Source organism: Vulpes vulpes, chromosome 3, assembly GCF_048418805.1.
Source record: "Vulpes vulpes isolate BD-2025 chromosome 3, VulVul3, whole genome shotgun sequence".
Classification (NCBI taxonomy): domain Eukaryota; kingdom Metazoa; phylum Chordata; class Mammalia; order Carnivora; family Canidae; genus Vulpes; species Vulpes vulpes.
Genome location: NC_132782.1, coordinates 70,561,319 through 70,587,865, shown reverse-complemented (window position 1 = coordinate 70,587,865; position 26,547 = coordinate 70,561,319). Strand labels below are relative to the sequence as shown.

General features: G+C 38.8%; 1 protein-coding gene across 17 annotated transcripts in view; it reads left to right on the top strand.

Moving 5' to 3' along the window:
• The window catches only part of CTNND2 (catenin delta 2), a 923,063-nt gene that overhangs the window by 722,502 nt on the left and 174,014 nt on the right, over positions 1–26,547 (top strand). For all 17 annotated transcript variants that reach the window (XM_072752714.1, XM_072752715.1, XM_072752713.1 and 14 more), the window contains one exon: positions 24,214–24,397. In XM_072752714.1, coding sequence (XP_072608815.1) covers positions 24,214–24,397 — 184 coding nt within the window. The remainder of the gene's footprint in view (positions 1–24,213; positions 24,398–26,547) is intronic.

Below are 26,547 nucleotides of genomic sequence, written 5' to 3'. Positions count from 1 at the left end.
GATACATGTAATCACACTTAACAGCCTTTCACATGTACCTTTCACTAAGAACATTTATAAGCAGGACAGAGTCAATTTGCTTTACCTTCTATGCTACTTTCAGTAGATTTCCTAATGTTTTGTTAAATTAACAGGAAGTAGAAATTTGTATTTAACACATAGCTGTTGTTATAAGATGAACATGGATCATTTAGGATTTTCAAGCAGTTTATCAATTTAATAATTTTCTGCAAAACTGCCCTTGCTATTAACTTAGTTATTGAAGTGTGCAAACACAGATGTGAAATTTTATTGTCATGTATAATCTTCACATTGAGCACAACTAAGTATTTATAACTTGGACCTAATGAAAATGGGATTCCAAAGAAAGAAATGATCATGTGATCTCAGGATGGGAAACTCTCCCACAAGCAAACAAGTCTGATTAAGTAAGCCACACAGTCAGTGAAAGGAAAGGGATTGCTATCTACAGTTTGCTGATGAACCTCCAAACACCAGGGTGGTATTAAAAGTCTTTTTACCTCCAGGGAGTCCTCTCACCATCCCTAGGTAGCTTTGCTAAATGTAACACTATCTGAGTTGCTATGGAAACAGCTATATCTATGCAAATTGCTTTTTAAAAAATCATTAGGCCACAGAAAGTCTGCCTGACATATGAAATTTGCAAGGACTCCTGCCCACAGCTACTCTTGGCATTGTAGCTCCTCTCTGACTATCCCCAATTTCTTTTGCTGTGCTTGTTTGATGCAAATACTACTGAATCCTTGAGAGAGATCACCATCAGTAAGAGTTGAAGGTGGTGAGTTGAGGGCTATCCCTTGCAGTCAAGAGTTTTGAGGGTTATGGGTTGTGGAAGAATAAAGATACCTAGACATGGATGGGAAAGAGAGGGGCTGAAGATGAATCTATTTAAATGCCAGCTATCTCCCATTCATCTTTCTCCTCCAGTAAATAAAAGGCACTGGCACGCATGTGCATGCAGACATTCCTGTGGAATGCAGGTGTGTCCACACATTCACACATTCACACGCATGCTGGTATGCTTACACACACACATCATGCAGGTAACCTCTGGCTTTGTATATAGGATACGCTTACACCCCTCACACAGCCTTGTCCGCCGCTCTGCCAGGCACAGTTCTGCATTAGAGGGACTGCTGTCCCCAGCTTCCTTTGTGTATCTGTTTTATACACTGGCCTTGGCAGGAACCTCCGTAGCTCAGACATGGCTCTGCAGTTTTCCTCTCTCTGGTCACCACTGCTCCCCTGAGTGTAGCATGTCCTGCTCTATTGGTTGTCACAGGGCCACCTGCTGCTCCCTGGGCAAAGCGCCTCCACAGGTATCTGCCTTGAGCCTCCAGGAGGCTACAACTAGGAGGTAGTATGTGACCCAGACAAGAAGCATGGCCTGTTGCCCCTTGCATTATGGTTTGTTCTGGAATCCCTCAACAGCACTTCTTATGCCCAACCATCGCAGAAATAGCCTTTTCATCTTTACCTCTGTGCCTTTCTGGCTGCTGGGCTGGGGACAGGTTAAAGTAATGGCTCCCCTTCTGGTCCTGAGTCCACACTCCCCATCACTACACTCTGTTCATGGTACCTGGTTTTCACTCAAACCAATTCTCTCCTAGAGGGCTTCCTCACCCTGCCTGCCAGTCACTGCCTAGCCCTCCTGACCTGCCCAGATACACCCTGGCCCCCACAGCGCACAGGGCTCGAGTTCTCCCCAGGACCCTCTGGGCTCACATACCGACAGATTCTCCAGCCCCCTGACCCCAGGCTGCTGGGAGGGCTCAGTGTTGTCTGAACTCAGCTGTGGATGGAGTTATCAGCTCAGATTCAAGCCAGCAATCCTGCCATACTTGAGTCCTTTATGACAGTTGCCAGCTTATGTCATTACAAGTATGCCTGTTTCATTTTGGTTCCCTGAGGAGCCAACTCACATTTCCATGTTTGCTGTGGAGTGGTGGGACCAGGAAAGTCTTGCCCTGAGCTCTTGGGTAGAGGGAGAAGGGAGTAGAGCCACTGGAATCAGTCCAGCTCCTTGCAGGCACCATGGCTCAGACTTTACAACACGGAGGCACACAAGCACCATGCATGTTGCAGGATGTCAAATATATAAGTGAGTTCTTAGCCAATCACAATTATCTTTTTTTTTCTTTTTAATGCTTTAACAATGAACCTATAATTCTACCTTCAAAGTAAATGTGCTACCTGTTAAGCCCATATTTTCCTACTTCCTTTGCTAGTTACAAAATTAGCACCCTGGGCTCAGCCTTCCTTCCATTGAGGTGAGTGTTCTAAATGTTTTCTTCAAAGAGCAGAGCCCTTAGTTCATTATCCCCAGGAAGTGAAAAATGTGTCATGGTCATTACCCTCAGGTGGCAAAGAGAAAGGAAGCATTAAAAGGCTAACATCATATGTCCCAAACCAAAAGTTCTTGTTTGTTCTTTGTTTAAACAGAATCAATTTAGGATACAAAACATGCTTTCTCCAAGTGTGCTCATGTGTGAATAAAGTTAGAGGGTATCCAGGCTTACTTATGCTAGGAATACTTTAAGTTTTTAATGAAAAGCTGTAAATTAGATGACATGTCCCCAGACCTCAAATTTACTTTTAGGAGTCAAGGTCAGAGTATAATTTTTAACAACCACGTCTCCTATAATAAAAAATCCCTGGGGCACCGGGGTGGCTCAGTCAGTTTAGGCATCTGCCTTTGGCTCGGATCATGATCTTAGGGTCCTGGGATCAAGCCTCACATCTGGCTTCCTGCTCATCAGGGAGTTGGCTTCTCCCTCTCTTTCTGTCTGCTGCTCCCCTGCTTGTGCTTGTGTGCTCACTCTCTCTCTCTCTCTCTGTCAAATAAGTAAATAAAATCTTAAAAAAAAATCCCTTTGTGGAAAGAATTGGAGGTACCGTAGATTGTCAATGTTACATAGGTAAGTACATGTATTTAAATGCATAGTCCATGTTTTAAATGATAGCCTTATCTTAGGAAATATACTGCTCTGCTTTTATCTCTAAAAAGAAATATTTACATGATTTATCTTGAAATGTTTATGTGCAGGAAAATGTGGCCCTCTGAAACTGAGAAAAATTAAGCATGAAAAATTGATTACTACCAAATATACCAATGCCATAATGAATAAATAAAATTTAAAAATATCTCTATGAAAAAAATTTATATAAGAATTTCTGAGCTATGAACTATTATAGTTGTATAGTCTCAAAGGGATAAGTAAGGCATAGGTCTTTCTTTCTTAAGAGATATATCTTTCTAGCAGATAAATTTAAATATAAGATTTACAGTATATTGTAGATATACTTGTATACCAAATTGATAATCATTATATTGTTTTCCAGGTTGAAATGATTAAATATGACTCCCCTGGTTATAATTAATTTTAATGACAAAAGTTTATATACTATAAACTTCTAATTTACATACATTTCTAAAAATAGTAAAAATCTACTAGGCTCTACTGACTTATTTCATCTCTGATATTCTAGGCTTCCTCATTTGCTCTTCCCTTCATTTTGTTGGTACCATCTTTCATCATGAGGTATATTAATCATACTCCCCCCTCCAGTATTGATATGACAGGTTTTCCATTCATGTTATATAACAGATATTTGCTATCAACTCTTTCCATCATGAATATTAACCCGTAAGTTCCTTAAGGGAAGGGACAGTGTCATAGTCATCTTTGTATCCATGATGCTCAACCCAGCACATAGAGTCCGGTAAATTTCTCCTGGATTAAGATGTTAGGAACTCTGTTCCAGTTTCAAGGGAAACTAAATATGTTTCGAGCTACATATCTAGTACCTAGGCCTCAATCATACTCAGATACACAGCTAGCGACCACTGTTGTGGTCCTCTTTCTGCTTACTGAGAGAGAGATTACAACAGTTATTTCATAGAGCTTGTGTGAGTTGTCCTGGGTGACAGTATGTTAATACCACTGTGGAGAATACCAGACCACTACTGCAAAGATCAGAATGGGCAATAAGAGATCACTTTTCCTTCTCAAACAGTATAAACCCATCTTGAATTCTAGGCCAACTTTTTGTCTTTTTCAACTCTTTCTTTTCTACTTTATCATCTTCACCTCCATCACCACCACCACCTGTGACTTCTCTACCACCTTTACCTACATCACTACAACCACCTCCACCATTCCTACCACCACCAGTACCACCTCTACCTTCATCACCTCCCCCACGATCCCTGTCACTACCTCCACCACTATCACCACCACTATCACCACACCTCTACCACTACCATCATCACCTCCACCACCATCACCACCACCACCTTCACTACCACCATACTAGTAGCTACCAGGAATTGATGTGTTACCTTATATACATTTATCTGATATAAACAACTTAATGGGACAACTGAGTGGCTCAGTGGTGAGCGGTTTGCCTTTGGCTCAGGTCATGATCCCAGGGTCCTGGTATTGAGTCCCACATCAGGCTCCCCAGTGGAAGCCTGCTTCTCCCTCTGCCTGTGTCTCTGTCTCTGTCTCTTTCTCTCTCTGTGTGTCTCTCATGAATAGATAACAAATAAAAGTCTTTTTAAAAAAACAACTTAACATGGTTTTTAAATTAATTGTTACATGTTTTCCTATAATAGAGTTTGAGGATACTTTTCATCTAATGATATGCTTTCATCATCACAAATCATAATCCAACTGAAGAAGTAATTGACAATACTATTTATTGCCATAAAGAACAACTCAATATCAAAGATCACAAAGATTGTTTTTGCAAGATATTTTTCAGAATTTTAATGGATGATATAAGGATTTCTACCTGATAATTAATTTCATGTCATTTAATGAGGGCTTATATAGATCTAATAGCTCTAAACAAGACCAAAAGAATAATTACTTCAGATTCTTACTTCCCCTAATTTTTTTTTTTTTTTTACTTTCTAGGAGTTAAGAGGGAGAAGCTATTGTAATCACTTGCAGTGCATTTATTTTGTAAATACATCTGTACATTTGTTTGATAATTTTTTCTATTAAATTCTGGAGTTTCAAATAAATAGTGCCTTAGGTTTTTGTGTAGACCAAGAATTTTTTGCTGTTTTTTTAAAATAACAATGTGAGCCCTGACTACAGTTTCTTGGATATCACCATGTTGTAGATATAGAATTGATAGGAAACTGAAAATGAAATATCTTTTTTTTTAGGATTTTATTTATTTATTCAGAGAGAGAGAGAGAGAGAGGTGGAGACACAGGCAGAGGGAGAAGCAGGCTACACTCAGGGAGCCTGATGTGGGACTCAATCCAGAGTCTCCAGGATCATGCCCCGGGCTGCAGGTGGCGCTAAACTGCTGTGCCACCGGGGCTGCCGTAAAAATGAAATAACTTTAATGTTTAATTGAATATCAGTTTTCCTAACTAAACACTTAGAAACAAAAGCATAAGGATTGCCCTTCAGTCCAAGGCACAGAATATCTATGAGCCACTTGGAACCCTACCTTCAACTTACATAGTCCTCACTGAAAATCAAAGTGTTTTGGGATTTGTTGAGGTTAGCTAAGGGATATAATACTGATCCATCTTTACAGATGTTACATCTGTTTATAACATTCACTCACAAGATTATGTACCTGGACCTCATTAGCCCAGACCCCAGAAGAAGGCTTATATTTTAATGTTATTATCCTTACTCTTAGTAAAAGTTTATATAACAAACTTATTTGAAAAACATATCAGCAAATTCTACCGCCTTGGTCTCTGATTATGTAATTTGCTCTTGGTGGTGTCATTAGTTCTTAAATCTGTTAGTTATGGGGAGAAACAGATGGTTGTTGAGAAGGACATGAATCCCTACTGTGGGGTGGGGACATTAATATGACAGCAGTGACATGATGGATTGGAATAAATAGCCTGGTTTGGGACAAACAGAGGTGATGAAAACAGGTTATTGTGGTATTTCAAGCTAGGAATAATGCTTCAGGATCATGACAACAGAGTCCAAGTAGGATGGTATGACTCCTCAGCTCCCATTATTGCAAGCTGAGGTAAGGAAACACGGCTTTCACAGTAGTATGGTTGGAGAGAGGGGTAGAAATTACTAGATAGTTAAGTAGGAGCTCATTCCTTCAGTGAGTTTATCCTGCTCTTCAACCCTATCCTTGTTACTACCCTCAAATGATAAACACAATGTGAAAGTTATACTTACTGAAATGGATGGATAGAGCGTTAGAGCTTTGTGCTCTCAGACTCTGGCAGCAGGGAACAGAGTTTGCCTTTGAAACTGTGTAAATGTTAGTATCCATTCAACAATGTATATGTCTGTTAGCTACAGGTTTCCAAAGGCTTTATATACAATTTACTTATTATTGTTTAAATTTGCTCCTACTAGGAGACAAGGTTTAAAAGTAGGAAATAGCAAAGACAAATGTCACCTGGATTTTAAAAGGCAAGATTAGTGATAGGAAACAAGTTAATTAAAAGACACCATTAAAAGTGAAATATTGGTGTCAGTAGACAAAGAGTCACAAAAAAATGAAAACTAGGAATAGAAAAAAGAAGTGATGCTTGTAGGCATCAATACTGATTCTGATAACTTCTGAATTCTTCAGGATCTTCCTAACTTTGCAACTTTTAGTAGCTTTATCTCCGTATTTATTCCCATGCATGACTCAACTGGGAAATAAAATAACAAAAAAAGTGAACTGGCATTTCAGAAAACATGCAAGCAGCTAATATGCTCATAAAAGATGTTAATTAAAAGGAATGCCAATGGGAAGGAGGCACCATGTTTGACATTAAATCTCCAAAGATGAAAATGGTTGCTGGCGTGCAGCATTGGCTGGGGACCACAGCACAGTCCTGTTGGTGAAAGTGTCATGTGTACAGTCTTCCTGGAGAACATTTTGGCAATATGCTTCAGTATTAAAATGTGCAGATGCTTTACCCAGCAATTCAAGTTTTAGAAATTTATACTGAGGAACTATTTTAAAAAGACCTTCAGAGCAAATGAATTAATATGTGGAAAACATATAAAACATTCTCTGGCACCCAGTAAGAGCTAATGTTAGCAAAACAAATTAGAAACAACCTAAATGCCTATCAGTACAAGATTGGATAAAAGAGTCCATCAAATAGAACACAACCACACATTAAAAATGAAGGTGTATTGGCAGCCCGGGTGGCTCAGCGGTTTAGTGCCACCTCCAGCCCAGGGTGTGATCCTGGAGACCCGGGATCAAGTCCCAGGTTGGGCTCCCTGCATGGAGCCTGCTTCTCCCACTGCCTGGGTCTCTGCCTCTCTCTCTCTCTGTGTTTCTCATGAGTAAATAAATAAAATCTTTTAAAAAATAAAAATAAAAATTAAGATGTGGCTAGATATTTGTTGATATCAAAATATATCCATGGCATATGTTGAATGCAAAAAGCAAATAAAACCCAAGTGTACTGTGGTTCTATTTCTGTAAAATGACACATAAGTGTATGGCAAGTATAGAGAGATGTACAAAAGCATATTCTTTGGATGGATTCCCCCCCCCCTTTTTTTTTTAACTTTTTTGTTCCTTTTAGATAAGTTGAAGATTTTAAGGTTATCATGTGTTAATCTTATAATCAGAAAAAATAATGCTCTTATCTTAGAAACTCTTAAAATATATATGAGAACATACACTTTTGGGGAACTTAAAATTTGATAAAAATTAACTATATAGTATAAAAGAGAATTTATCTTATACTGTGTATCCATACAGAGAAACTGTTAATGTCAAAAATTAGATGCATTGTAAAATGGGCTTTGAAATGAAACATAGAAATTCCAAACTTCTGGCATAATGACTGAATAAACGTCGCCTTCAATTCTCAAGAAACAATGTAGTTTTTACACTAACCTAAGGGTTAGTCAACAGATAAATGCATTACATGTGTTTCGCATATTCAACAATATCTCTAAAAGTCATTTTATCAATTTTGTAATTTTACCTGAAGGAGCAATGCTGAATGTCACATAGCATTTAAATAAGCAAGATTGTCACTTCTCCTAAATTGTTTTCTGAAAATCCTATTACACTTTACATTGCAATCATAATAGAGGCCTTGCCATTATGCATGCTTTGCCACGCTCTGGTTATGTTGCTGCTGCTTTGATTCAGGAAATACCTAAAATAAGTGATTTTTATCCCCTCATGTCATTTGTTCTGCTTATGGGCACTGAATACTTGCTGTAATGATCAACTGGATAACTCGTTTTCATTTGTCCTCAATCAACCCATTGATGGGCCTAAACAGATGCTTTCAAATGAGAACCTCAGTGAGGCATTTCATGTATGTGCATAAGAAAAGGAGAACTTGACCTTTTACATTACCTGTGATACACAAAAATACAAATAAACTTCAGCAACTAAAGGAAGATGTCAGCTCAGACTCTAAGAGGTGCAGTGTTTCTCAAGGTTAACAGTTTATGGAGCTAAATTTTTACAGTGCTTTTCTTCTTTATGCCAACATGCCTTCACCACCAGCTTCTAAATGTAGGTACACTTAGGACCAGCCCTGGGCTTTTGGTTCTTTATTGGAACTCTGTTTCTGTGACTACAAATCATCTTGCAGCTCTAAATACCATTTAAATGCAGAGGGCTCTAAATTTCTATCTCCCTGCCATGCCCTAGACTCAGCATCCAGCTGCCTCTTGCCATCACCATTGGCTGTCTAATTGGCATCTCAAAGTCAACATATCCCAAACTGCAACCCTCAGTTTCTCTCCCGGCCTCTTGTTCCTCCAGGCCTCTACGCCTCTGTTGTCCCACTTCTGTTTCCCCCTACCCTCCTTCCAGTCCATCTAGCCGGGCCAGACATTCTGTGTCACTCTTGACCACTTCCCCTTCTGCAGACCTATCATCTCTGCCCCAGAATTCTTCTCACCTGTCAGCTCATTTCTTCCCTTGTTTCACCCTGTTCTCTGCCCAAAGCCTCCAGAATGGTATCTTTAAAAACCAGTCACCCTCAAAAAAAAAAAAAAAAACAACAAACCAGAAACGATCACCCATTCTGGGGTGATGGAAAGACTTTCGAACTAGGTAGAGGAGATGGTTGCACATTCTAGCAAGTGTACTAATTGTCACTGATTTGTACACTTTAAAATGGTTCGTTGTATGTTATGTAAATTTCTTCTGCTTTTAGAAGCTACCCTTGTAACTGGGTGATTAGTTGGGAGTGTATCACCTACTTTGATTTTGAGTGCTGTGGCTGCACCAGGAAGGAATGAAACATAATATAACCTGTTAGAAGAGTTACCTGCTGACTGTTACCCCACTGCACCTGTGGATAAGACAGAAATTTCTGAGCATGGCATCTGAGGTCCCATTTAGGGGTGTCCCCTCCTCACCCACTTTAATCGGGGTCCGGCAGGACATGTAAGTCACACTCAGCTTGGATTCTGAAGAGAGTCTAATGAAGGGCCTTTTTTCCAAGATGTGGGCCGAGCCAAGGGACTGAGCCAACCGTGGTCAGGAAGCCAGCGATTGTTACGAGGGGAAGCAGTGAAAAGGAAGCAGTATTTCCTGAAGTCTGGAGCCATGGGGATGGGGTACTGTAGCCACAAAAGGTTTCAATCCTATAGGCATAACTGAGGACTGGGAGCATTGGGAACAAAAACATCCCAGCACTCTCTCCTCGTGCTCTCCCACCAGTTCTGCCATTGGCTGAACCCAGTGGCAAGTCGGAGGGCTTCGGTGCCTTGGAGATTCAGTGCAAGGGCGCAGTTGGGTTTGGGGGTAGGGCTTGTTTTGGTTTTATAAGAACAGTGGGAAAGGCCATGGGTAGCTCATTCCGAAGCTTCTGACTTCAGTTCAAGTCATAATCCAGGATCCTGGGTTCAGGCCTGCATTGGGCTCCCTGCTCAGCAGGGAGCCTGCTTCTCCCTCTCCCTCTGCCTCTCCCCCTGCTTGAGAATGCTCGCTCACTCTCTGTATATCAAATAAATAAATAAAATCTTTTTTAAAAAAGAGCAATGAACATCAGTTTTCCTAAGACACCTAGAAACAAAAGCATAAGGGGTTCCCCTGAGACTAAAGCATAAGGAGTCTACAATCCACTCTCGAAGTCTTAACTTCACCCTTGCTGAGAATCCAGCTAAGCATGGAAGGAGCGATCAGAGTGTCCATTCCACCACCCCACGTGTTGTCTGCTGACCTTCCTTGTACTTCCAAAGTAGGATGTTCTCTCTGTCTGATTTGCCTTTTATGAGAGCTTTTGCTGACCTGGTCTCAGCAACCCCATGAAAGTTCCTTTGAGACCTGAGACCCTCCCCTCCCCCACCCCTCACTATCTTCCTAGCTGTGCAGAAGAGCTTTACCAAAAATCATCAGATGTCTGTGGAATTGAATTCTTGGATGGCTTACTCTCTCTAAGGCTTGAAACTGTCCTGCTAGACAAAGAATAATCTGTTTACTGAATGGATGAATAATCAAATAAATGAACAACTAAAGGATTGAGGGAAGTAGTTGGGCTATGATGACATCAAAGTACAAGATCTCAAGTCAGGAACTCATTAATCAGTTTCCTGTTGTCAAGGCAGGTAGTTATTCTGTGTTCTTCAGAAAGAAGTCATAGTGGAAAAAGGTGACATTGATGAACTCAGTTAAATTCTCCATTGCTGAGATATAGTAACTTCCACTGGTTCTTTACCTTGCTAGTCTTACAAAAAGATGCTGGTGTCAGGGCCTGTGTAGACCACTTATATCAGAATCCCCAGAGATGGGACCTGGACATAGATATTTTTCTTAATTTTCCCATAGTGGATAGAAAAACTGCTATTCTGATGTGAACTATGATTGTCCAAGTTGTATTTCCTTTTGACTGTTGAGAAATGCATTTTTTTACTCAATTTACTTTCTGGTGGGCATCTATTATACAGCTGATCCCATGGACATTAAGCTTGTCTTCATATCTGCAAGTCTTTGCTCTCTCTCTTTTTGAATACCTGGATTCCTCACTCCCATTCCATGGCCTAATTATTCTCATCCTTCAAGGGTCAACCAAAGACCTTCCCCTTTTCCAAGTAGACTTCTGTGATCCCTTCCCTTGATCTTTTGTTGCCTGAATTCTCATGACACATCATCTGTGACAGTTGGTGGATTTTATCATATACAGCTCAATAGTGTAAGATTCACTTTTCACTGGGCAAGTGTGTGTTTTCTCTCCGCAGGTAAACACTGCTTTATTCACAGTGTGTTACCCATAGTGCATAGCAGTCCTTTTTTTTCATAGGCATTCGCAAAATATCCGCTGAAAAATTAAAACCATAGAAATGGCACAAGGAAATGGAAGTTTCCCCAAATCTCTAATTTGGGTAGTAGATTGGCTTGGGGAATATGAGGAGGAAGGAAATATGTTTGGAGGAAAATATGCAGTAGCAAGTGTTCAAATTTGGAGCTCTAGAAATAAGACTCAGAAATACTAATTTGAGAATGGTCAGCAGAGATAATAGTTGAGTCTTAATGTTCTTATCCACTGTCATCATATTTTCCATGAAAAATAACCTCTGAATAGAGTGTCTCTAAAAGGCAATATAATTTGGACTATGAGAGTCTGTGTTTACATCCCAGCTCTTTCCCTCTTGTTTGTTACCTGTCCTTGGGAGATTTTTGTAACCTCTTAAATCTTTAGTTATGAATCTGTAAAATGAAATCAATAGCAATACCTCTTTCCCAGGGTTGGGGTAAAGAATTAATAAAACAATGCATGACATGGTAATGGTTCAGTAAGTGAGGGCTTGTGATTACCATTGGTATCATTACAATGGAGCAGCAATATGAAACAGTTTTGATTTAATGGACAATAAGACCTCGTTTTAAAATTAGCATGGTGGATAGGGAAAGGATTTGTTTTAAAATTACTCTTCATCTCAATCTGGCTTTTGTTCAGTATTTTCTCCATGGAAGGTTATAGTTGCATATTTTTAGTAGGGGTCAACAGAATTAAGGTTTGCAAGAAAAATTATTTGTAAAAGTTGTTTCAAGATGGAATATTCTTCATTCTATGAAGTCAAATGACTTCTTAAAATTTCTCAAGCTACATGACCTGAGGCTAAAGAGAAAACGGCAAAGATGAAAAGCAGAACATTCTCTTGTGTTCATGTGTGTTGTGCTTCAAAGGGCTGCAAACCATATCTCCTCTCTTCAATTTCAAGTAGCAGATGTACGTGCCTGACATTTGTCCGATTGTTCCTTCCTGTGCAGCACGGCCAGACTACCGACCTTCATTTTCACCTACATGTGTAATGCCATTAGATGAGCGACTCAACTGCTTAGTGTCTCAGTTTCCTTGTCTGTAAAATAGAATTTCTTGAAGGTTTACATGAGTTAATACACACAAGATGATATCAAAAATCCTGGTGGATAAGAGGAACTCAAAAATGTCAGGTATATATCCTGTATTTCTTCTTGTTCTTTTTTTCATTATGCTCCTATTTTGGATGCCTACCTCAATCACACTCTGAAAATGTGAGATCCCTATATATGAACATCATCATGACTCAATAATGTCATTCATTCCATATTCTTTCATTCACTAGACACCTATGGATAGCCCACTGGGAGCTAAACTCTTTTTAATCCTGATTATGTGAGAGCTGAATTAAACTTTGAACCCGATTCCCAACTTCTGCTCTTCTCACTTTGCCACCATGTCTTCATTAAGGCAGCATCTTTGGAAAAACCATAGGAGCCAAGGCTGCACTTTAAAATGGCCCCACTATAGAAGAATGTCCCCAGGTATCTTCTTTGCAGAGATTCTTAGCTAAGGATGCTCTCACAAGTCTGAGTCTTCATGTTGACTCTTGGCAGGAGGAGTAAGGAGGATGTGCTTGCTACTGTAGTATAACAAAGAAAACCTCAAGGAGATAGCCATCATTATATTTGTGCAAGGTTCTATAATTTCACATTTGCCTACTCACTGTAAGCCCAGCAAGTTCAGAATGGCAGCCCGGGATCCTGCCAAGACGCATGTGGAACTTTGCAACTTCTGGGTTATAGTACTTAATACAGAGGCAAACAGCTTAGCATCCACTGTCATCCACACAGATAAAATCATGACTTTATGGTCAGTGGATGCCCTGTGGTTTCAGGAATTTGCCAAACTCTGTTTACCAAAGATGAAGTTAGCTTATCTACTCATTTTCAGTAATTCACGTGCTTGGCCAACTGACAGCTTCTCCAGAGACCACCAGGAAAACCTATGGATCAAGCAAAACTAAGTTTATTGGATTTACTGCAGTAAAGCAGAGTACTACCTTGCAGGAGTCAAAGGGAAATTGGACGAGATATTGATAAGGCCATGGGTCCTTGGCTTGGTGTTTTTAAGGTGGGTATTCCACGGTGGAAAACAATTGGGATTGGGCGGAGTTTATAACATAATAGCTTAGGACTGGTGGCACAGGGAAGCCAGGGTTGTGAAAAGAGTTTTGATAAGCTATTACTTTTGACAAGCAAGCTAATTAGTTCACAGTCTAAACTTCCAGAGACAGGTATTTTCTGGAGCAAGTGGTTGGATTAGTCTGTCCCTATATCGTTTAACCCAGGGCCAGAATTATGGTGCTTTCACTCCCACTTTCTAAAAAATCATTATATCATGGGGCTGATTGCCTCTGGATCTCTCTTTCCCTCTCCCTCTCTCACCTCTTTTCTCCCTTCCTTCCTCCCTCCATCCCTCAATCATTTTTGAAAGAGGCAAACGCAAGTTACTGTATTTAATACATGTGATTTGGAGTATATAAAACTACTAAGAAACACAACCAAAGTATAAGAATTCATCTTTATTGCGACACAGAAAAATATGACAGTTGTCAGATAAAAGGACATAATCTTTAACTGCAGTCACTTTTAGAAAAAGAGACCCAGGGCCAGTTTCCAGAGATTATAAAACTCAGCGTAGGTGCTTTGGTGACATTTTTTTCAAGGTCTGGCTTACTCAAGGTCATTGAGGAGGGCTGTAGTTTCAAGAAATTCCAATTTTATATTCCTAACTCTTAATCTCTTAGGAACTGAAAAATAAAACATTCTGTGGTTCATTTACAAAATACTGTGTTCAAACGTGAACCTGTGACTTTCACAGATGGTTACTATCAGATATTGACATCTTGTAGGGGGTGGAAAATACGCATCTTTTTTACCTCTGCCCCTCTTAGGTTCTCCAGCTGGGGTCTTATGATTTAGACAGGCAAAAGACAGATTAATGAGAGAAAAACAGAAGTTTTTTAACATGCATATGGTGCATACATGTGGGAGCACCCAGTGGTGGGTAGCTCAAAGAGGTGGTTAGAACTTGTGCTTGTATACCATCTTTGGCTAAACAAAGGAAAAGGGGCTTTCTGCTTCTGGGAGGGGGAGATAAGTTATGAGAAGGTGACTAAGAAAAATATGGTCAAACAAGGTTGTTTGCTAAGATTTGTTTTGTAGATTTAAATTGGTGCTTTCTTCATTGGCAAGAGTCCTCTTCCTGATACAAAAGAGAGAGACCTCTTGACAAATGGAAATTTCCTTTACAAATGTAAATTTCCTTTACCAAATGACAAATTGTGCTGACTGGAGAACTTTTTCCACCTGGTGGTTGAGTGCTCAGTGGCCTTTCACTCAAAATTATCCAAATGTCAAGAAACTGTATTTAGGGGTGGCATATTTTGGTGCCCTTCACCTCCAAATTATTTTCAACTATAGTTTACTTAAAAATAAAGTACCATGGGAAGAGCTTCTTCCTCCTTAGATAGGAGCTGCACTGCCTGGTCCCAGCTGGAGGTGAGTCTCATTTCTGAAGACTTGAATCAGGCTTGATATTCCTTTATTGTAAACATTTACTGTGACTCAAAAAAGTTTAGATCTACAGAATTCAACTTGAAATAAAAAGAGATATCATAGACACACAAAAGTTTTGATTCTTCAAAAAAAGTCATCATCTTTTGTCTATAAAACTACCTCCTTTTCATTAAAATTAGTTCCAGGTCTGAAAACCGTGAAGATCATTTCTTAAATTACTAATAAAAAGTTTAAGTGGATATGGGCCTGTTGGCTCTACTAATCTATACAGCTTGTTTGACACTTTTTACGTACACTGCTGGTGCTAAAATGTGAACATCAGAATGTTGCTGGGATCAGTTTTGGCTTTGGAACAAGACAGTACCTCAACATCCCTGGCTATATCAATAACCAAGTTGTTTTAGAAGTTCAGGAATTAAAACCTCTCATCAGGGCCCAGGTAGATTTAATCAGCTCAAGCCAGAATTTGCCTTTTTTGTAAAAGCAAAGATCTGATTTCCTTGCTCATGTGAAGAACAGCTTACTCTTCATCCATTCTGGAGTTAACCAAATGCTGTACCTAATTTGAAAATAAGCAAGGATAATTCTGCTTGATTCTCAGCATTTTATGTGTATAAGATGCTTTTAGAAAGAATTCTGTATTGGGGATAGAAGCCGTCAGCAGCAATAGTAGGGTGACACTTTATAGTTATTGAGTCTGACAACCCAGTTCTGCACGCTCACCCCCCATATTTATCAGCCCCTGCAGCCCTCTCTCATCTCATCAGCACCTCTGTGAGGCTCTCAACTCAGAATGATTTGGTGAGTTGAATTCTAAAAGGATTAACCTTCACCTAAGCCTCTGGGTCACTGCAGTTTCTTCTCCTGGAATAATAAAGAGGGGAACTCAGAGGTCATTGGTTATGGTCAGCCCCTCCTGGAACTCCTGAAAGAAAATCTGAGGAGTTTTGGCCTAAGAAATTACCTTTTTTTTTTTTTTAATTATTTCTTAATGGTCTAAACCTAGGTTCACTATAAATTGGGTGGTGGGAATCACTTATCATAAAAAAATGGATTACTCTTTGGGAGAAGTTTACAAACATAAGATGAAGCTTCCAATCTTAACAAAGAAATTTTTTGCCCACCTATATCCTGGAAATACTTATATTCCACTGATAAACTCCATTAAGGTTCTGTCACACTATCCAGCGTCCAATCCTAATTTCCTGAAACAATAATATATACATTTACTTTTGAAATTTCCTATGATGCATGACCTAAGTGTTAAAAGTAAATTCTTCTCTTTAGCACTGTTATAATCATCTTTATTATGTGTGTTTAAAAACATTCTGCTAGGGGTGCCTGGGTGGCTTAGTTGGTTAAGCATCCAACTCTTGATTTCGGCTCAGGTCATGATCTCAGGGTCCTGGGATTGAGCCCTGTGTCAGGCTCTGGGCTCAATTAGGGGGGTCTGCTTGAGGATTCTCTCCCCCTCTCCTTTTGCCGCTCCCCCAGCTCTCTCTCTTTCTAAAGTAAATAAATAAATAAATACATCTTTTTTTTAAAAACCCACTTTTCTGTATGCATTACAGAATGACTATCATATCACTTCCTGAAATTACTCTTCTCAAAGTAGCATTCACATAGCACATTTTTAAAAAATAATTTTTATTGTTTTAGAGATATAATTAACATAAAGCACTGTGTAAGTTTAAGATGCATAAAGTATTTGATACATTTGAATATTGTAATAGGATTACTATGTTAGTGTTAGCTCACACATCCGTCATGTCACATAACTATCATTTCATTTCTATGTTGGGAACAAATAAGATCTAGTTTCTTAGCAACTTTCAAGTTTATAATACCATATTGCTGTGTATGATCACCAAGCTGTACATCAGATCCTCAGAACTTATTTATCTACTCGTTGTGTTTCTGTGCCCTTAAACATCATCTTCATTCTCCTACCTCCCAGCCCCTGATGATTACCATTCTATTCTGTTTTTATAAGTGTGGCTTTTTAGATTCCATATGTGATACCATGCCATATTTGTCTTTCCCTGGCTTATCTCACTTAGCATAATGTCCTCAAAGTCCATCCATGTTCTTGAAAATAGCAGGATTTCCTTCTTTCTTGTGATCACCTAATATTCCATATGTACATATGTCACATCTTCTTTATCCATTCATCCACTGACAGAGGCTTAGGTTGTTTCTGTATCTTGGCTATTGTGAATAATGCTGAGATAAACACAGAAGGATGGGTATCTTTCCTATATCCCATTTTCATTTCTTTTAAATATGTGCCCGGAAGTGGGATTGCTGGATACTGCGATATTTCTATTTTTAATTCTATGAGGACCCCCCCATACTGTCTTGCATAATGACCCCACCAATTTACATTCCCTCCAGCAGTGTGTAAGGGTTCCCTCTTCACATCTTCACCAGCACCTGTCTCTTGTCTTTTTGATACTAGCCATTGTAATAGGTGTGAGGTGAGATCTCACTGTGGTTTTGGTTTGATGAGTGATGTTAAGAATCTTTTCATGTACCTGCTGGTCATGTGGATATCTTCTTTAGAAAAATATTTATTCTGTTCCTCTGCCCGTATTTATTCAAGTTGTTTATTTATTTTTTTGTTACAGAGTTGTATGAATTTCTTACATACTTTGAAATAACCCCTGGTTTGGTGTATGGTTTGCAAATGTTTTCACCCATTTCCTAGGTGGCTTTTATTTTTTTCTTTTCTTTTTTAGCAATGCAGACGTTTTTAGTTTGATGTAGTCCCATTAATTGCTTTTTACTTTAAACTACCCATTATTATAGCAGCACTTTGTAAAGTTTATCATTGACTCAAGGTCAATGGTTTTATTTTTTAGAGCATTAAATGAGGGTGGTGTGCAAATCTTGTTGAGGCTATCCCATATACCATCTGAGAGAACTTTCAGGACAGTCCTAATTCACAACCACACCCTGAGGGTCATGACTTCTCAGGGACAGTTGAAAGTGTTTATATGATACACCCAAATGCTCAGATGCATGCACACAAACACACAGCTACCTGCATGCACACATGCATGTCACACATGCATACACACATGCACACACACACACACGCACATGCACATGGCACAGAACAAGTATAGGGTGTCATGGGCCTCCAGATTTTGACCAGCCACCCTCCACCCACCCAGACTCAAAGTGGGAACGAGTGTGGATGGAGGAGGTAAATAAATCCATTTGCTACCATTCTTCCCTCTTCTCTCCCTCCCCAGATGCACAAATTTTCACTCTCAGAATAAGATCAATGATAGATTCATTTTAAAATAAATCTTCATAAATACATTAAGTTAATTTTTAATTAGTTGATGAATTAAAAATAAAAATTTTAAAGCATTTATTTTAAATGAATTCAGTATAGTTTGTCTTTGATTTGAGCCTCACCCATGTTCAGGGATTATGTTTAAGGTCTAAAGAATAAAGGCAAATGAAGGGTCATAAGAAAGACTTGCATAGCCACAGGCAATGTTTGATTTTATCATGATTTAAGATGTAAGATTATTAAAATACATTTTTTGTCAGTCTGAGTTTTTTTTAAGATATCCTTTACTTCTTTTTAGGAACCCCCCCCCCCACACACACACACAATTACCCTCTATTAAAATAAAGTATCCAATGAAAGTAATTAAGATTTTATTATGAAATTTTAATAAACCAATTACTTCTCATGAATATGGATAATCTCAAGGAAAAGAGCCACACTGTGCCTGAAATAAAAATAAACTATATTTTAAATATATTTAGTATACATAATTAGTTATTTAAATGTCTTCTCAACTAGACTGTCAGAATTATATTTGGGACAGTAATAATTTTATACTGTAAAGGAAAGCTATTGAATACATATAATTAAAGGAAAGATGCTATAAAACAATTTTATTAGAGATTTTGATCTCAAAGATATTAGCATATTTTCATCAGGTAAATTGAAATTTGCTAGTGACCATCAACCAAAAATACTAAAACATCTTTATGTTACTTTCAGATAAGGATAAATGAAATAGCTTGCATGGATACTAACTGCCGCTATGAATTCAGTTTATTCCACTGTTCTTTCACAAATTGAAATTTTAGTACTACCTTGGCTAATTTAGAATTATCATGGAGTTAATAGAAGATAATTACCCATATTGAAACATTAGAGATAAACCTTCTAATGCTAAAATTAACTAATGTTTTTTACTGATATAAATTTTTCTCTACTAGCTATAAGTAGAATTTCTATAGGATCAAGGGTTATAATCTCATTGAAATAACATTTTGTATTCTCATTTGGATTTATTATTTGTAACATCTGCTATTTTATTTCTTTAAATCATGACTTCATTTTGCCGTACTGTGATACTTAAGTAGTGTACGATGCTTGGAGTACATGTCATCTTATAAGCGTCTATCATCCAGTTATTAATTCTTGTATTTACTTAGCACCTGTTTGGTGAGCATCTTCTATGTGTCAGAGTATATTCTATGTGCTGTGTGTGTTCTGTAAGCTACACTCAGGCCCTTTGCTTTCACATCATTGCTGGAATCTTGTGGGGAAGAATGGTGAGCAAAGGGTAGAAGATCAGATAATGAGGAAGCATGGGAAATGGGCATTAGTGATGAGGTCTCTGTTGAAAATTAAAATAGGAGGTCTGACAGCAAATGTCTGGGAAGGTAGTTTAGAATGATCCAGAAAAGATTCTCTGAGGTTTTGCATATTCAAGGTGCCATGTGAGCAGAAAGAAGGATCAGCCTTGGAAAGGTCTGGAGAAGAATGTTCCAGTAAGTCTAAGAGATCTGAGCTACAAATGAGCTTGTGCATTCAAGGAGAAGAAATATGACCATGTTGGCTACAGCAGAATAACTACAAACTACAACAACGGAAGGACCCTGGGGGTAGGGACTTTTTGTTTTGTTCAGTAATGTATCCTCAGCATCAAACAGAACCTAGGTCCTTAATATGCATGGAGTGAATAAGTGAATGAGTAATTAAAGACGAATTTAGAGATTTAGGGGAACACCTGACCATGAAGCTATAATAAGAGGTTTAATTTTATCTGAAACATAGCAGTATTTTAAGAGGTTGTGTGGTGCTGAATGTTGGCCCCCCAAATGTGTCCATGTCTTAATTCTCAGAGCCTTGTGAATATTAGATAGTAAAAGGGAATTTGCAGATGGGATTAAGTTAAGGATCTTGAGACGGGGAGATTATCCTGGGTTACCCAAGTGGGCTCAGTGAGATCACAAATATCTTTATAACAGGGAGACAGGAAGGTTAGAGTCCAAGAAGGGGATATGATAATGGATGCTGAGGTCAGAGTGAAACAGGCCTCAAGCCAAGGAGCACAGGCAAGCCTTTAGAAGTCAGAAAAAAGCAGGGGTGTTTCAGTGGCTTAGATGGTTAAGTGTCTGCCTTCAGCTCAGGTCATGATCTCAGGGTCCTGGGATGAAGCCCCAGGGTGGGCTTCTTGCTCAGTGAGGAGCCTGCTTCTCCCTCTCCCTTTTTTTCTTCAATCATGCTTGCTCTCTCAATCTCTCTCTTTTTCTCTCTTGCTCTCTCTCAAATAAATACAATATTAAAAAAAAGAAGAAGAAGAAGTTTAAAAAGCCAAGGCTCTCTTAGAGCCTCCAGAAGGAGGGCCACCCTGCTGCTCTATTTTAAAGGGGAGGTGGAGAATGAGTCCAGAGACAAAGAGAAAGTAGAGGGAAGAGAAGAGACCCCATACAATGCCTGAGTGTCAGGAGTCCAGGAGCGGCAAATCTAAGTTGGTTCTGGCTCAGAGCCCCTCACAGGGCTACATCATCTGAAGGTTTATCTGGGGCTGGAGGTTCCACTCCCAAGGTGGTCTTCCCATGACTGTTGGCTCGAGGCCTCAGTTCTTTGCTACATGGGCCTCTTTGTGGCAGCACATGACGGTCTTCCCAGCATGACAGCAGGCTTCCCTTCCAACAAGCAATCCAAATCAGAGTTAGGAGGAAGCTCCAAACTATGACCTAGTCACAGAAGCCACCCACTGTCACCTCCACTGTATTTTGTTGGGCAAAGCAAGTAAGTCTCTAAATCCAGTACTTAATCACAGAGAGAAGGATTGGGCTCCACCATTAGAAGGGGATGTCAAAAGAGAGAATAACAAAAATGTTAAACCAGCACAGAAGAAGAAGGAGGAAGGAGTGAAGAGATATTTGAGCAGAACAGCCATTTCTCTTTTCTTTATAGAGAATGCCTAGATGTGTCTCTTTCTCACTAACTTCTCTCTCGTTTGCCAGAACTAATGGACTAATGTGTGTGTGTGTGTCTGTGTGTCTGTGAGAGAGAGAGAGAGAGTGAGCAAATGTGTATGAGGGTGTGTGTGTATAGATGTGTGTATGCATAGGTGAGGGTGTGTGCATGTGTCTGTGTGAATGTATGTCTGTCTGTAGCAAGACAGCTGTAGAGTTGCTGGTTGTTACCCACTTTGACTCCTGCCAGACATACCAGCCTCCTCCCCAATGGCCCCAGAGACTTCTGGTTCAGCACTCAAACTTGTCTCCATGTCCAGATCATCTAACCCAAACTCAAAGCGTTTTGAAGGCTCCCTGCATCTGGTTGACAGAACTCCCGCCAAAAGACGTTTTGCCACATGACCTCCCCTTGACCAAGTCCTCCTCCAAGCAGAGGTGATAGAAGCTGCCTCTGCTCAGAGGTTCACTGTAGCTCCCATGGGTGGGCAAGCACGTGGGAGCTGCAGATGGGAATTACCATAGAAGGTTCAGAGACGGGGTCAAGCGCTGTGTTAAGCTCCCTGGAATGTGAAACACAGATGGAACCAGCCTGGGAAGGCACAATGAATGGGGGCTAGGAGACTTCTGTCCCTGCTTGGTTCTGAATGAGGTTATACTGATTAATGAATTAATGAGGAAGGTAATGGAGAGAAGAGCCCAATAAAGAGTTATCTTGGACCATCTCCTTTCCATCTGTTCACTTTCTGTCAGGTATTAGATTAGGCCTTTACATTTCCTTTGATTTTCCCCTCTTCAGACCTTTTTTCTGATGTTTAGAAAACAGCGGGGACGCTTCAGTCAGTGAAGGGTCTGGTCTGGCTCTTAATTTCCGCTCAGGCCATGGTCTCCGGGTCATGGAATGGACACTTGCCTCGGGCTCCGCACTCAGCAGAAATTCTGCTGGAGATTCTCTCCCACTCCCTCTGCCCAACCCCCATGACACTCGCTTACTCACTCCCTCTAATTTAAAAAAAGGAAACAGTAAAAATTGCTTTATTATCACAGGATGCCTTTAGATTATTTTAAATTCATTTCATGCAAAAATGCCAGTCTCTTTTTTATTATTTAGCTTTTAGAGGAAATGTATTTTACAACAAAACATACCACCTGTATTTTAGAGCATTCACATGCCTTAATTTTCATGGATTGGTATTTTCAAATCAGGATTTTGGAATGAAAAAATTTAAATTTTCTATCTGTATGTTGCATCATATACATAGAAGAATAGACATAAACCCTTGAATGTGATACTTCATAGTGTTATCCTCAAATATTAGGGTAGATATTAATTTCATTTTAATGTGCTTTTTAAGTTTGAAAATCTATTTTATTAGAAAAATGAATTTTTTCTAGGATCGCAAATGAATGTATTTTGATTATCTAAAATGTAATAAAACATTTCTTATAGAATGAATACTCAACTTTAAATATTATTTAAAACAGGATAAATGTATATGATAATATTGCTAGATTTCAAATTCATCCAAATCAGAATATATTTTGGGGCACTTTCTGTGTACCACTGAGCCTTTTCTGTGTATTGTGTACCCAATTTACAATACTAATGGCAAGACAAACTTGCTCACAGAAGTTTATAAAAAATGATCTATATGCTAAAGTAGGGTGGGAAAAATCTTTCTGTAAAGAACCAGATAGTAAATTGCTTAACCTTTGTGGGCCAGTCTGTCACAAAATTCAACTCTTCCCTTGTAGGCCATAGACAAGTATGCAAATACACAGAGCCGTGTTCCAAAAAAACTTTACTTATAAAAACAAGTAGGCAGGATTTTCCCTCAAGCCAAACCCCTGTATTAAAGGATTGATTTATACATAGCACCAAAAACATTTTTTCCTTTGTATTTACTTCAATAAAATTCCCAGTAAATGCTATTTCAAAAGACAGCTGCAGTTTGTCTCTGCAGTCACATTTTTATAGAGCCGATTTAAAACTCCCTTTAGTTATTAGGAATCCAACATCATCAACTTTCAGATTAATATTACTAATGCCTTTGATAAGTTCAACATATGCCATGAAAGATACTAATACATTTCAGAAATATCTGTGTTTTATTTGTTCTATTCATAACGCAATAGATGAAACACAATCTAGCCTTAAAATTTATTGAAATCTTATTACATAAGTAAGATGGAAGTTATGTTTCTAAAGACAACTATGATATTCTTTTTCAGTATCTGCTGTGATGATGTCTATTTAGATTAGTCTTGAGAGAAAATACAATCTTTCTTTCATAAAAAAGTAGAATATAATTCTTTCTTTTACTTTTATGTGTTCTGCTTTGAACAATAATAAAAATACTTTAAAAGTATTTTCAAATATTACAACTGACATGCAATATTAATGACTTTTTCTAACTTAATCCCATTTTAAGGTTTCACTTAAAAATATCTAAAAACCTAAAGAATTCCACCCAACCTAAAACCTTTGCTTTTGCTTTGCCTGCATTAATGACTGTTGTAGTCTATCCACTGCAGACATACCCTCCACTCTCTCCTGCTCCCTGTCATTAGTTACGTAAGGAAGACCAATCCCTGTGTCCTCCACGAGCACTGCTTCCTGAGAAAAATTGACAACGCTGTCACAAGGGACAGTAAATTAAATTCCTTGTTGAGCCCGTTGTCATCAGACTTGATGCTGGATTTTCATAAGGTCCTGTGTAATGGTGTATGGTTCTAAATGGAGGCCAAGTCAATCAGACAGTCCATATATGCACATTGAGGTCTCGGGTAAAACCAAAATGTCTTGCTGGTTTGTCACTCAGATTAACTTCCACAGCTCTTTCATCTTGGTTAGATTTTGGATCCTTGGGCCCATTATATTAATAGTGAACAGAAGTCTGCTTGGTATCCTTAATTCAAACCAGATCTCAGCCTTATTACTCGTCATAATGGCACAAAGACAATCATAACACAATACCTCTGCCCACTTGTCAGATTTTCACAGCACCCCTTTAGGGATTCTCACAGGTGTTCTAAAAGTAAGGGTATGCTCTAGGACATGTGCTCACACTCTTAGTCCAACCTGCCCGTGCTATTAATTTGATGAGAGAAAGCGCTTTGGAGGTGAAAAAAAAGAGTGATCATCCCAAAGCTCTGTTTCTGTGTGTCTTGCAGGAGTCCTTTGGAACCTCTCATCTTGCGACGCACTCAAAATGCCAATCATCCAGGACACTCTGGCAGTGTTGACCAATGCCGTGATTATTCCCCATTCAGGCTGGGAAAATTCACCTCTTCAGGATGATCGGAAAATACAGCTGCATTCCTCACAGGTGCTGCGAAATGCCACTGGATGCCTAAGGTGAGTCTCATCTGGGATGGCTCCTCCTGCAGTCATACACTTTCTGTTTCTAGAAATTCAGTTGCACCTTTACTAAGGATCAGAGTATCCCAGAAAGATGAGCATTGGTAAAGGAGGATAAGAAACTAGCAAAAACCACTTCTAATGAGGTAGCAAGGAGGGGTAAGCATCTTTTTTTTTTTTTTTTTGGTAGGCATCTTTTACTATAAATTTCTTACTTCCTTAACATTTTTTGTGTCTTGGGTGAAAAATAAACATTTTCATTCCAACCCAAAATAATTACTATGTTAAAGACAATAGTTTCCAATAATTTTCCATGTTATATTATATCATGCATACAGAATACTCAGGCAGGCCAGTTGGTTGGGGGAGGGTCCATGATATACACAGAGGGATCTAGTTAACTGTCATCGCTAGTTTTCTTTTTTATTCTTAAAAAATTGACTGTGTGACTGCCAGTTACTATAATTGCTTAGAGATAACTTTTTAATAAAACTTGTATGAAATGTTCTTTTTAAATAATAAAAGTAGCAAATATGTTCTAATTTTCTCTCAATTAATTTTTACAAAAATCATCCCCCGGAAATATATTAAGAAGTCTTAGAATCATCTTTATTTTTGTTTAATTTTTGCTCTTAGAAAAGAAGGTAATAATCAAGATACAGTTTTTCCAAATTCTGGAAACTCTGCTCCCAAGGATGCTGTATTTTGTACCAAAGTTGGAAATTTCTGCTGGATAAAATTAATGATGAGATGAGGGCAAAAGGGTGACTCAGAATACCCAGTCAAATAATCTATATTTCAAACATAAAATGTACGAGATTGTTTTAGCTGGGCTGCCTCCAAGCTGTCATTTCTCCTATAGTTGATTGGTTTCTAGGTGCAAAAACCAGTCCCTACTGAGAAGGAACAAAATCACCTTGCTGACATTAATAATAATTATCTCATGAATATTTATAACAGTGCTCCCAACCTCCAGTAGAGAGGGGTGGTGTGTTTGTGTAAATGTGCGTGCATAGAGGAAGATAAAGTGAGTCTGCCTCCATAAATATCGACATGCATTCACAGACAGGAATAGGAAATCCTCTAATGATTTTGCTTTTCCTCAAGGTCACAAAATAATGATCTTTGGACATTATTTCTCTGGCAAAGCTTTACCATAAGGCAAATTTACAGTTCTCCAAAACTCCCTGTTGAGACATTCATTTTATAACCTCTCACATTCTGTTATCCTTCAGAAATCTCCTGTCCCACCAGAAGAAATATAACTCTTTCCAAAGCTAAAATTGTAGGCACTTCTGACTTTTTATACCTAATTTTTCCAGTTCAGTTATTTGCAACTATTATAGGTATTTTTTTCCCTTCTAAGCATCTTTGACTTATAAAGAATCAAAAAAATAAAATAATATAAAATGAAAAAAAGGAAAGAAAAGGAACTATTGCTCCTAATCATGGAAAAGTTCCCTCAGAATCAATTGTAGAAGTATGGTCAGTAAAGACCTGGTTAACGCTGTCAGTTAAAATTCTCTCTGAGTGATACAGTAATGTAATTATACATTCAAGTTGTTGGATTTCTGGATGTAGGCCACTGCTGTTAAGAGCATACATTCAGCACCATTTAATGCGAAGTCAGATGAAGAAGCTAGACTGCATAGGCTGATGGGTCCCTATGGTAGGTTCTGGGATGTGACCTAGAGCAAAGATAGGTCAATCAGGATGACTCTCCATCCCTCTCTATTCATACACACAGCAGCCTGGCCTAGTGCTTCAGCTGCTGAAAATGACCAGGAGCAACCACATCATAGGGAGCCAGAAAGTGAGATATCTGATTTGCAAAGAGTTTCACATAATCAGATTGGGTTTCTTTAGTCAAGATGCAACTGAGTTGGGGTTTTATCTCTTCGTTCTGAATGACCATGTGACTGGCAAAGCAAAATCCATCAGTATGTAGTGAATACTTAACTCACCCCCTTAATTCATTGAACCCCTTGCCCTTCTACAGAAAGAAAGAATAATTTCTCCTCTTATTTGAATGTGTTTGAAAATCATTCCACAGTGAGGAACAGGTCGAACTAAGGAAGAAGACAGTGTAGGGAAGAGGCTAAAATGCATTTATCGAATCCTGAGTGGATACAAAGTTTCCAGAAATT